This window comes from Phaethon aethereus, assembly GCF_964289735.1.
Source record: "Phaethon aethereus genome assembly, chromosome: 20".
Lineage (NCBI taxonomy): Eukaryota > Metazoa > Chordata > Aves > Phaethontiformes > Phaethontidae > Phaethon > Phaethon aethereus.
Genome location: NC_138596.1, coordinates 5663150 through 5676232, shown reverse-complemented (window position 1 = coordinate 5676232; position 13083 = coordinate 5663150). Strand labels below are relative to the sequence as shown.

The following is a 13083-nucleotide window of genomic DNA, read 5'->3' as shown; positions in this document are numbered from 1 at the left end:
ATCTGAAAGAGGTGCTCATACACCCAAAAGCTTGTTCTCTTACTCCAGCTCAGCCATTTGGTCTAATAAAAGATGTTACCTCCATGGTATAGACAGATAAAGATACGGCTATAATAATTACCATGACACTACCACTGTTGAAAATGAGTGAGGATAACTGTATCTCCTTCCCTCTTCCCTGCCCAAACGCGATCCCCATTACTCGATGACCAGCTAACTCTCGCATTTAAGTGCTCTTTGGGGAAGCTAGCCTGGGCTGTATAATCCAAATCCTGAATTCGCAAGGTAAGAATTTAACAATCAGAAATGTGGCAGTGCCAATCATGGCTGCATGTCAGCTAACACCATGGGATTGCAGCTTTCCTAGATTAAAAGGAAAAGTAAATCAAAGGTTGTCCAAAGAAAAAAAGAGCTCCTTCTCTAAAGGGGCTTCGGAGTTTGGCCTCTTTCACCCTTAGCTATTAAATATTCAGCACAACACCCAATATTTGGAGAACTGGCACTTAAAAGAAATTATCAGTGTTGGCCAGAAGGGTTGTAGACGCAAGCCAGTCTGTGGCCGGTAATGTTGCTGGCCAGAAGGGAGGAGAATAACGAGAAAACCTCTGTTCCTTGACTTTGGCAAAAACCTTGGTCATTTTTGTATGTAAGAACAAGTCAATCAATATTTACTTTGTCTGAACTCAGCTTTATTCCCATCTCCCTTTTTTAAAGCAGCTTGACTCATTTTCTAGCAGAGACTACCCTGGAGAAGATGTGTCAGATGTGAAAGGGGATGGAAATTTTCCCACTCTATGCAGAGGGGATAATTTACTGCACAGTATGTGCAAACGACAATAACGGTACTTCTCCCATACTAAGAAATTCTTGGTCGCCCTCAGTTTTTCTGCCATATTGCCTAACGGGGCTGTTCCTCAGCATAGCAAAGGGAGAGCCTTCCCTTCTCTGCACTGAATGGAGGAATCACAGCAGTATCTTCATACTGGATAATCTTCAGAGCCCATGAAATATTAAAGGCCAAAGCCTGGCTTTAGCAAAGTCAAGTGGGACCCTTGCCACTTGATGCCACTTCAAAGGCATCAGGATTTAGCCCTAAGGAAATAAATTTACCATTTAAACTAGGAGCTAGGCTCCAGCTTCCAATTTCTACATGTATTTTTAGGTTCTCCTCTAGAGACAGACAGTGGTGTGTCTCTAGTAGGCAGAGATGCTTTATACTCCAGGAGCTATTCATTTGGTAGCTGCTCGGAAAGCATAAGGATGTTTCCCTGCTCAGAGGATGCCACTGCTGTTTGCAATGCCAATCCAACTGCCTCGCTAGCAACTGCATCCAACTGTGCTTCAGAAAAAGGAAAAAAGCACAACCCAACCACTCCTTTCCCTCAAAACCCACAAAGGTAGAGCCAAATTCTAGATGCCTACGCAAAACCCGATTAAAACAGACCTCATGCAGGACATGTATGTGGATTTTCCAGCACCAGGTCCAGGCACACAGCTCAGGACTCCTGTGCACCCAGCCCGTCTGCCTCTCCATCCCATGCTGACTGCCGTGCACTGGTGGGGCATGTCCCCCAGGATGACGGGATGTCATCAACTAACGTAAAATGCAAGGTAATTTTGGCTTCCTTAAGTAGGTCCAAGTTTAGCAAAGCGTTTTTTCCCTTTCAAATTTTTTCCTCTGTAGATTTTTCCATCAAAACACATTATTTAAAAAACCATTCACTTTGCACTGCCTGGTCCCAGGTGCCTTGAAGCTGGTTGCAACATTCCTGTCGCAACACTTGAGCAACTGGGAAAAACTTTTCTAACAGACTCTGTGCACGAGATGAGATGCGGAGAGACTCCTGAACAATCACATGATCATCCCTGAAAGAGGGGATAAGGTGTTTTATTGCTCTCCTTCCCGTCTCTTTTTTTCCCTCCCCCTTTCCCCATGCAAAATCTTTATATGTAAAAGAAGCCAAAAGCCAGGAGAGAAAATACTTGCAGCTTCCTAGATTCCAGCAGCTGAGATGTGATGCCCACAGCTAAAACTGGCTTGAATAAATACTACATTTCCAAAAGTTACTGCCCAGACCCTTAGTCTGTGCACATCAGATGAGCTCAATAACCTCACGATCTTTTCGACTTGTACCGCTTATGGAAAAACCACCCTCTCTGTTCCCTGATTTTCCAGTGTGCTGGAAGACCCCTAAGCCTTAATATCAAAAGCCCAGGGCATTAGCTTAATTTCATCCTCACAGAGATCTATGAACAAGCTCTTACTGCTTTTGTCAATCTGATGTTTGAAAATCCTGAGTGATAATACGGTCTCAAGTCACCAATGTTTCCTTACGGCCTTTGCTTCTTTGGAAGTTTTTGCTTGCTGGTACCCAGAAGAAGAGCCTGTCTCTGATCGTGGGGAAACCAAGAAAGATTTTTTTTTTTAAATTCCTTTACCACAGAGGAAGTAGAGGAGAGTTATCTTCCATACTAAGGTAGATATGTAAGAGCGAAGTGAAAGAGATTTATTTAGATTAAGGGTAATAAAAGACATGGCACCATCCTATAATTATTATGGGAGTAAAATGATGGATAGAGATGAATCTAAACAGTGTATTAAAATTGGCTTGAAAAAAAGAGATGCCAAGACACAGTATTTGTTCTGCCTCTTTATGAGCTGACATAAAACATGCTCTGAAACTTGCTTGACTAAGTAATTCAGCCAGATGTTCACCTCTTTTGCACTGAAGCAGAATTTGGAAAATATTACATTTTTAAAAATTGCTGATGGTAGGGATGTATTTTTTTAATCCCCCACCCCTGTAGAAACTGCTCCATGGGCTGGCTTACAGCTGAGCGTTGACCAACCTTCTATTTTTCCTTCATGTTTTGGAGACTGAGAGGAGAGCCTGGAGCCTGCTAGTCCACTTATTGTTGTCTACTGATTGCAGAGGAAGCTCTTCACTTCCAACATACATCGATGTAAAGCATCCATGTAGGAGAGGTGTTGCTATTTTAAGAGGAGATGGCTCCTTCACAAACAGATAGTGGGAGCTGAGCATCTCTGCAACATCAACTGGAAAGTACAAATGTATTTTTGTTTTTGTTGTCTCTGAAGATTTACCTCTCCTCTTGTGGGATCATTGATTATTGTATCCCAACCGTTTGTCCTGTCCCCAGCAGCACCAGGGAAGGGGTGCCTGGAGAAGGGATGTGAAGACAGGGTGAAGGTGTATGATCACTCCCCTATAAAATACTTCCCCTCCCCTATAGAATACTTCCCCTACAGCACAGGGACTGAGCCAGACATAGTCATTCTACTATCAACCATCCCCGTGGGATTTTTCTTCCTTAAATTTGCTTTTTATTTTAGAACTCACATCATTTCTGTACAGACAACATCCTATGTGCCTGCACAGGCATGGTCAGGCTGCATTCAAGTCAAGGAAAAACCCATCTGCCAGAGACGCTTAATTCCTTAATGCCCCAGCCTCAAGGGGCACTTTCTAAAAGCAGTTAAGTACTAGCACGCGCAGGTACATGCCAGTGACGTTTTAGACACAAAGTGCTTCATTCCCACCAGTTCCACCAGACAGGCACTTCTGAAAAGTCCTGTAGGGCACATAATCACCTGTAAAAAGCTGGTTCTTTTGCCAACTGTTAACTGCGTCATCTATATCATCAGTACTGCAATAATCTGCAATAAATGCATTTAATTCTGTGCACTAGGCTCACACATTATTAAATGATAGTCTTAAACTGATACCAAAACACTTGGCTTTTACTTTGGTTGAAAGGGGAGAGGAGAAAAAAGGAAGAAAAAGTGTAATTTACCTTCAGAATTTCCCTGTGTGAATCCCAGCAACCACGTAAAACATAACACAGTCCAGAGAAAGCAGAATCCCCTGAAATTGGAAGAGAAGAAAAAATAATGAGTTTCTCCAACATTAGTAACAAAAACTAGCCCTCCGGGTTAAGGGCATTCTCCTTGATCACAGGTCTAGCAGTCAGCGGCAGCGTCCGCACGTCTCTGGGAAACAGAGAACGGGTGCTCAGCAGAACACTGCTTGCTTCCAACTGAAATTTCGTTTTGCTACTTTAAAGTCATCTAAAGCCCACTCAATTCAGTGGAAGGTTTTCCCACTGGTATTAGGGGCTGATCAAGCCTTGAACAAGGACCAGAGCAGTGTTTTGCGATGCAGTGTCATGACTCCCTTCGTTACAGCTACACTCGGTGGCACTTGCCCCATCTAGAACGGAACATCAGAAATGCAAGAGGATGGAGAAGTAATTCAAAATTGGAAGGTCAAAAGACATGCCAGGAGGGCATGTGCATGTCTGTAAGAACACGGGTAGAAAATGGGCTGACATGCAGCGACATGTCAACTGCCTCTGCATCTCAGCAAACTGATTCCAAGTCCTATTGCTTTACCACATGCTCAAAAATATTCTAAATGTACAAAATCCTACATGGATATATTTTTCTTTTTACACCCAGACGCAAAGATGGGGGACAGCTTCCAGGACACTCAACACCCTGTGCTGTTGCCATGACTTTCTCATTAGGTTGGTATGGCAGGAAATTTTAGGAAGCGAGAGCTGCAGACTCCCAAACACTGTGCTCTCGCAGACCCTTTCACGCCTGAGAGGCAGTTAGACAAACCTTTCAGTTAGCTAAACTAAGCCTTGAAGTGCCAGCAGAGAGGAAGACTTTTACCAGAAAGGTAGCTGAAGCTCCCCCTGCCCCCACCAACTTCCTTGATTTGTAGCCAAATAACGAACATAGGAAACTCCTTGGTTAAGCTCACTTAAAACTGTCTGAAGATTGAATTCCCTCCTCTTCTAGAGATGATAATTAACAGCTTGATCAGCAAGGGCTGCTGGAGGAGCAGAGACAAAAATGTAAACTACAGAAAGTCCTCAGCCAGAAGAAAGCAGTGTGGGACATCCACAGGTTGTTCTTTGTGTCAGCCAAGCCAGTGCGAACACTGGGATATGCACAGCAATGCCAAAGCGCAGCTTGCTCCTCTCTTCAGATCTGGCAAAGACAAATCATTTATCAAGTGGGATTAGAGACCACTCTTCTCCTGCCATCAAGTCTCAGCTTTAGCGCAAGAAAACATCCTCCGAGACGATGTATTAGCCTGGGCCAGATCCTCATCTAGTGCAGAAGACCGCTTCTGAGCGCCAAAATGAAGCCACAGTGATTTACACAGCAGTGAGGAAACCTGGCCTTGAATGTAAAAATCCATGCAGGAATCCAGCCACTAACGAATATTTTAAGGCTTGAAGGGACAAAATGCTGGAGCAGCCCTACATCAGCTGGGAAACAAATGAGATGGACCACATCATTCTTTGCTGTTTCCATTATCCTGACACTGGGCTGCATATTTCAGGAGCTCTGGGGCTGCTTTAGGTTATGCATGAAGGAACAACAGCTTGGAATAGCCAAATCATGGTATTCTTTCGCCATATCCTATAGGCAGCCGCATGCTAATCAGGAAACCCTCACTGTGCTCAAGAGACCTCCAGCTGGGGAGGCTTGGTTGTTTTCTGCCTACTTCATCCCATGGGACACGGCTGTCGGGCTGAAGACGCTGCTGAGTCCAAGGAGAGCTATTGTCCCTGTTCATTCAGGGGATATAGGAAGGCAAGGAGAATAGGATGATTCTTCAGGGCCACCTCTAGCAGAAGTCTTTTTATGACTTAAAACAGGCTAAAATGCACTTTGAAGACCTGCATTTCTGGGCTCACCTCCAAAGGAACCATGGAGCTTTAAGATGCAGACACAATTCCATGTGTGCACACAGCAAAGACCTTGCTGGGTATCATCAACTGGGTTTGACTGTCTGATGAAAGCATGAGAAGACGAGGGGAAGGGGGTGACCAACATGACACGAACTCCAAGGGCAGCAGGAGTCCCAAGCATTAAGAACACCTTTTCTCTGGTGAGGATCAGATTTGTACAGCTATGTACAAACACTGATGCACACAACACACCTAACTGAAGTCCAGCTCTTTTTTGGAGGGGTACCTTTACAACCTAAATTTGCTTCCAAAATCCCCGTTGACCAACACAGTGAGGGGAACAAGCCTTAGGGGAAAATCCAGCACGTAATTTCATTCCAGTGACACTGACGGGACTATAAAGGAGACGAATGCACGGCGTGGGATCCAGCTGGCCTCAGCCCTGCTGCTGGACCCCTCACACAGCCAGTACCGTAAGAGTCGAGAGCGGGGCCGAGTGCCAAAACACTGAAGGAAAACAATTTGGCAAAATTTACCAACTTAATGGAAAAAGCAAAAGCAGCTTCCAAATGGCAGACCTGTGACTGATGGGGCTGTTAATTATTGCAGAATTTTATAGTGCAGGCTCTTTTTCCATTACAACTGTGTAGCGACAGGATTGCATAAGCAGCTTGAGTAGCAATAGTAAAGGAAGATTATTCTCCTTATATAGAGCTATCAAGCCCACCTTGCCTTTATCTCAACTTCTTCCCACAACCAGTGATTTCCACAGGGACTCTATCACGAGCTACCCATTAAAGGCATTTATTTCTTTTATTGCACAGGGCCTATGAATACAAGAATGAGGACCCACCGCTACAGTCACTGGGTGAAGGACTGCCCCCAAATACCTACGGATGTAAGCTCAGGTGAACCCTAAAAGTTTTCTAGTGGAGACAAACTCCCTTTATAGCCAACTGAAGCTACTGACTACAGCTTAATTTTGCTTCGCTACTTTTTGTGGACTCCTGTGATCAGCCCATGGGAACTAACCAGTGCCGGAAGCGCGATGCAAGAAATAGCAGAGAGGGACAGAGAAGCACAAAGACTAACAAAGGTAGCACTTCTCAGCCTTGGTGGGGGTTTTAGCATCTTCCCAGGGAGGATGATGTGCGTGCAGGTAGCAGCCAAGAATAAACATCCTGTGGAGTTCCTACAAGAAGCACCACTTCTGCTGGGGCTCCAGGACAGGCAGGAGGTCCCTGCACATGGTGGTATGCACCAATCTGGGGACCTGATGAAATCACGACTGCTAATTAGCATACAGGCAAACCCGGGCAAAACAGTGCCCTGGGTTTTCAACTTCCAGACTCATTTGCTGTCTTCTTAACGAGCATTCAAAAAGCAGACTTCTGCGAGAGGCAATCTGGGGCTCCGAGGCTAAAGAAGAGTTATCACCTCTGCAGGTGGCTTGTGCACAGCGTGTCTGGCTGCTAGCCCCGGTAAAGTCATGTTCAGGGTGGCAACCTCAAGAGCAAAGGTAAAAGGAAAAATATCCTGTTGAACACATCAGCTCTTACCTGACAACCACTGGCTTCCATAGCAGAGGAATAGAGCACTACACTGAACTAAAGACAATAGTAAGACAACAGCCTCTAGGGTAGAGTTGACCAGGAATTATCCTCAAAAAAGTGAAAGTTTGACAAAGCTGAAGCAATCTGTAAAACAGTTGTGACCAGATAATTCTCCGCAATTTCTGAAATAGGTTGGAACAATTTCAGCTTTTTTTAATTAAAAAATTTGCCCCACCTTAGAAAAAAAGTCCAAATGATTTTGACATCTTGTTTGCTTAGATAATGGGTCAAAACTGAAGAAAAGCAGTATTTCATTTTTAATTTTGTTTTCTCCCTCATTTACAGTGGGGAAATGTCTTTGAAATTGCAAACATTCTTGCAGGGCGGAAAAACGATTCTCACACCTCCCCCTCCATTCAGGTGCATTTTTGATTCTGTCCAAAAGACCAGAAAGCCAGCTGGATGTTGAAAATTGCTTTTCAAGAAAGGCAAATCTACGGTTCTAGCTGTAGGTCTATGTTGCTTAAGATCCTTTGCACATGACTGGAGGTGATATTTTGTAAGACTCCCAAGCAGTTTTGATAGTCAACAGGAAACAAAAAACACAACCTACATACTGAGGCTTTAAATTGCATCATGGCATCAATTCCACTCCCAGCTTTTTGGGGTAGAAATCTTATTTTTTACTAATACCATCCTTTGCAGAGCAGACTTCTGCTCTCTTTTCGGGGCTTCTGGAAACTATGGTGTTTCTCCTCTCACCCTCAGCTTCTGGAGAGAGCGATGGGAACGTATGATTATGTAGATGTCCCCATATAGACCCCGCATAGTCCTTTGCTGGCCCTTTTCTGCAGTATCAACCAGCTATTGGCGTACACCTCCAGCCAAAGATTTTTGTCTGATATACGCAGGCACTGTTGCGAAACTCAGCATGCTAAGGGGAGAGTTTCTGAGATGACGAAAATGGTATTCATTTTTAAGCCCCATTCAGCACCTACGTTTTTAAGAAAAAGCAGAAAGCAGACATGGCCCAGACAGATACATTTCCATAGTCATTTTAAAATACCGAGAAACCTAAGAGTGATCTAGAAACTGTCAATATTAAGTGGGGAAGAATGAAATTCAGTACCCCTCTAAGGTTTTAATGTTCAAAAAAAGCTCCCCAAAATATCATCCAAGTACACAAAATGTCCAGAATCCAACCCACTGCTTCCAGGCACATGTTTATCAAAAGAGATTTTTAGATGACAACTAAAAATTCATTGCACGTGCAGCCGTACAGGGAAAGGATGAAGAAGTGAGATGTCAGGGCGGCTGCCTGAGCTTTATCAGCACCCTGAGCACCCTCCAAAGTGGAGGGTTTCAAAGATTGTCCCACCATTATTACTGAAGACTCCAGTAGCCCAGACGGATGGGAAACTCCCTAGGCCAGACTCCAACCCATCCTTGGGGTGATGCTGAACAGGAAAGTCTCAGTTCCTCCACGCTGCCCCAGAGTTTGGAACGTGTGTGCAAACCCAGAAATTCCCAGGGAATTCTGGCACCATTTCTGCCAAATCCGATCTTAATTCAGGACAAAAATGCCCTTAGTGCTGTGCCTGTAGAGGTTTATCTCAGGGTTTTGGCAACTGTGGTCCAGAAAAAGCTGCTGCTTCCTTCGGAGGAGGCCCCTGATAGCCGAAGAGTGACCCACGGGGGCTGATGGAAGGGAGGAATCGTATGCCCAAACGAGAAGGACAGCTCCTGGCAATGGTACAGCAGCAGGTCTCAAGTGCTGCCAAGAAGCTTTGCTCTCCCAAAAGCCTGCGTTATCAGCCAGGCACGAGGAGGGGTCTGGATGCATGAAGGCCTGGTATTTGCTCCCCCAGCACCTATAGCTCCTCTTAGGCTGTCTCCAGGAGGCAAAATGCAGACCTGCAGCACACAGGGCATGGAGATGAAACATCAGTGTGGCAAATCCTCCCTCCCGCCGATGAGGTGCCCCTTGCTCTTTCACGGGTTTATGCTGATATCTGCAGACGGAGGGCTGGTGGGTCCCAAATTGCTCACTCTTGTCCTCCTAATTGGGAACTAGAGCTTGTGTACTCACTGCACTGAGCTGGCCCAGAGCTAACCAGCTCCTCTGAGCTGGCAACAACCCGCTCCCTCACCTGCTGGATGCACAAGTGACTCAAACACCCTCCTAGATACCTCCCGGCAACTTCCTACAGCGGGGGACCTTCCCTGACAAGCCGTTACCCTGTCTCCTCTTTGCTCACCACTCCTGTCCATCTGGGTTATTGACTTTGCCGCTGTGTGAAGCGACAACACTCACTACTGGCCCTTGCCTTTGTGTTCTCAGTTAGTAACTGGAGCCCTCAACAAACAGAAGCGCTAAGCGTGATCTGTCATCTAACTCCTTTTTTGTCCTTCCAACAAATGCCTTTGCATTCCTTCATTTTGTGAATGGGGTTTGGCAGAGCCGTATAGAATTCCCCATTGTTTCCATTTGCACTTCAGTAAGTGTCCATCATTTCTACTTGCCCCCAACAAATTGGCGGAAGAAAAAAACCCCCACGTGCTCTGTGTCTGTCCCTGGTCAGAGATTTCCTACAGCCCCCTCACCACAAGACCTGGGCATCCCCTGGTCAATAGAGTAACCTCCATAAACACTGTTTTCAAGCAGGGCAGATTTTATTATACAAATTAATTTGTCCCCAGATCACCTGCCCGGCTCGTATGCAAGGCTCTTTTCCTCTTAAACAGGAGCCGTTGCCTTCCTCCAGCCCTTTCAGGCCTTCCTAGGGGCTGACCCACCTTGGTGGTGCCAGGCGGGTGCTACACCACCCTGCGCGTAGCTTTCGCATCCAGCACACGGGCCAGGCAGCCCCTGAGCAGCATTACACCGACAACCCAGGGCTAGGACAGCAAGCAGGCACCATCGGAAGCCTCCAGGAGCATTGCACAAGCCTCCTCCGTGGCCAGCACGCGGCCCTGGGGCTGGAAGGGGCCAAGGTGGCCACCACAACAGCTGAAAAGCACAAATGCTATGGTCTGGACATGTGCTCAATGCATAGCTGAGTGCAAAACCTTCTTCTGTGGTTTACTGAGCCTGTGCACTAAAAATGCATCAACAGAAACGTTCAAGAGGGGCATTTTAAGCTTGCAGAGCCTGTAAAACTTTGTGTTCTTCTGGTTTTACAAGCTTTGGCTGCTTGAGCCAGGACAAGGCTTCAGAACACTCTGCAACTGCTTCTCCTTCCCGGGTGAGCCAGCCCTCCCACTCCCATCCATGGGTCTCCTGCATGCCTGGCAGCTCCCCAGCCACCAGCCCTGCTCCAGGGGATGCTGCGGGAGTCCTGGGACACGCGTGGACCCCGGTGCCACGTGGGAACGAAGGTTCCCATTACAAGCTGCCTTCAGGCAGCGCAACCCACACCCACCCGAGGAAGGCTCAGCAGCACAAGGGTGGCCTGGCAAGCACAGGCACAAGCCAGCTCTAGGTTCAGAGGACCCTCTCCAGGACTAATGGCCTCAGCAGGAACATCCAGCTGTGGGAATGGTAGGATGCACAGCACGACTCTGCCAAGCAAATGAAAACCCAGCACCAAAACGCCCATCAGAGGAGATAATGTGAAGGGTAGCAAGCGACCTCTGCTGAGGAGGGAACGGATCAGCAGCACGCTGGCGAGGTGTTTAAGGCAGAGGAGGTCCTGGAAACAAAAGGCACACATGTTCATCCACCAGAAAAGACCAAAGAGCAGATTTCCCATGGCACTGCAACACGCAAACCCCATGCAGCCATGCACAGCACTAGTCCGGGACACCAAGATGCAAGAACATAGACCTCCGGCGAGCAGGCAGCCACGCTGCCTTCTCCCGCGTCCCTGTTTCCTAACCCCGGCTTCAGCAGGGTCTGCCTTGCCCCAGGAGTCGAGCAGGATCTCGCTGTCCTCATCTGCAGCATGATCGTGGTCAACTTCTCCATCCTGCTGAGGAGCTGGTGCTCTACAAAATGCCCGTGCCTTGTGCCAAGTATCTCCCCAGCATCAGGGCCCTTGCCCTTGCCTCGCTGCGACGCCGCGCCGCTCTCGGTCTTTCAAAGGAACCTTTATCTGTCTGCTCCCCTTTAGACTTCTCCATTTTTGACAGCCAGCCACCCTCGCACGGTCCCAGGCAGGCATTTCGCTCCAGACCTTGCCCAACATTAAAACGGTGCAACTGGGAGACGCTGCAGTTACCAGCATCTCCAGGCATGCCACAGCCACGTCCGGGGAAAAAAAAAAAAACAACCCCAAAACACCCAACCCCTAAAGCACTGAAATTCAGTCCTTGTGAGTATATAAACACACAGAGAACTCCTCAAGGAGAGCTGGTTGCAGCTTCTGGGAGCGGTTCTGATCTCTCCACATAACTTCACCCAGACACAAGCAGGCAGAGAGAGCGTGTGCTGCCTACAAAGGGAACCGCGCGTTTGCCCAGCGCAGAGCCCAGCGCGGCGCTGAAGGGGCGGCTGCCGGCAGCGGGGTGACCCCCGGGCTGGGGGGGTGCCCCCAAATCCCCTTGCTACACCCTCCCACAGCCCACCCGCGCCGGGCAGGAGCAGAGGGATCCCGTACACAACTTTTTCAGGCTGCCAGGCAGAAGAATCCCAGCCTTTCCAAGGGAGTGTCGGTAAATCATCGTTACATCCGACAACGCAACCACGGGGATTAACCCTTTGCTAGTCCCCGGGAAAACAATAACAGCGACAACAACAACAAATGTAACAATGAAAATAGTAAAAGCTGGTCCCAGCTGTGCGAGAAAGACGACAGGCAGGGTGTGTGCTGTAGTTTTTTCATACCCACGCACATAAACGGAAAGAAGCATTTTGTGTCCAACGCGTGACGAACACGCCGCCACGCACCCGCCTGCCCCTCGGACCGTGCCTCAGCCCTCCCCGTGGCTCTCCCACTCTGCGGAGGGCTGCGCCGGCGACCCCAGGTACTCGTATCCCCACGGCCCCGCGGGACAGGGTCAGGGAGCCGCATTTCCCCCCTGCTCCCAGGAGGGGCTGGGGAACCTGCCCCCCCCGCCCGCACCCGGCAAGGGTGTAGGTGTGCGAGGGGGGAGCGGGGAGGGGGAATTGCCCGTCCCTGCATCCCGCGTGGGTGCACCATCAACGCCCACCCCCAGGACCAGTTCCCGGGCTGGGCGCCCCTTTCCCCGGTGTGTGGGAATGGGGGAGGGGGCGGGGGGGCTCCTCCTGCCCTTCCCGGCCCCCGAGCCCCCCGCTCTCACCCCCTTTCCGCACACCCCAGCCCCATTCCCACCCACCCTCCTGCTCCAGCGTGGCCTCCCTCCTCCCAGCCCATTCTCCTCTCCAGCCCGGGAGTTTTCACATCATCCCCTGGCAGAAGGAATGTCTTCCCCTGCCCACCCCCGCCGCCCGGGAGCGGAGCTCCCCTCTGGGGCCGCCCCCCCCCCCCCCGAATCCCCGGGCACCCCCTTCCCCAAGCGCCGGAGAAGTCGGACTTTGTACTCACCCCCTGCCTGCTGCGGTAGCTCTGAGTCTGGAGACCGGCTCTGATCCCGGCTCCATCACGTTTAGTGCATTGTCTCTTTCGGGCAATTTTTGCGGCAATCCATCAGAAAAAGGGGGACAGGCCGGTTTGTGGGTACATCCTTCCCAGGAGCTCAGCTCTCTGCCTCTCTGAGGGGCTCAGCTGTGTCAAAGACACCCCCTGGCCCGGACGGCTCACTCCTTCCTCCTTCTCTTCTGGGTCCTTTTGCTTACACAGATCTTTTAATCCCATTTAACTCCCTCTCGGCAGACTGC

At 48.7% G+C, this 13083-nt stretch overlaps 1 protein-coding gene across 1 annotated transcript in view; it reads right to left on the bottom strand.

Annotated features, from left to right (window-relative positions):
- The window catches only part of COL27A1 (collagen type XXVII alpha 1 chain), a gene marked incomplete at its 5' end in the record, with an annotated part of 159089 nt that extends 146243 nt beyond the window's left edge, over positions 1–12846 (bottom strand). Inside the window, 2 exons of the mRNA XM_082009004.1 lie at positions 3817–3887; positions 12791–12846. Of these exons, the coding sequence (XP_081865130.1) occupies positions 3817–3887; positions 12791–12846 (127 nt within the window). The remainder of the gene's footprint in view (positions 1–3816; positions 3888–12790) is intronic.
- Between the last annotated feature and the right edge of the window lie 237 nt (positions 12847–13083).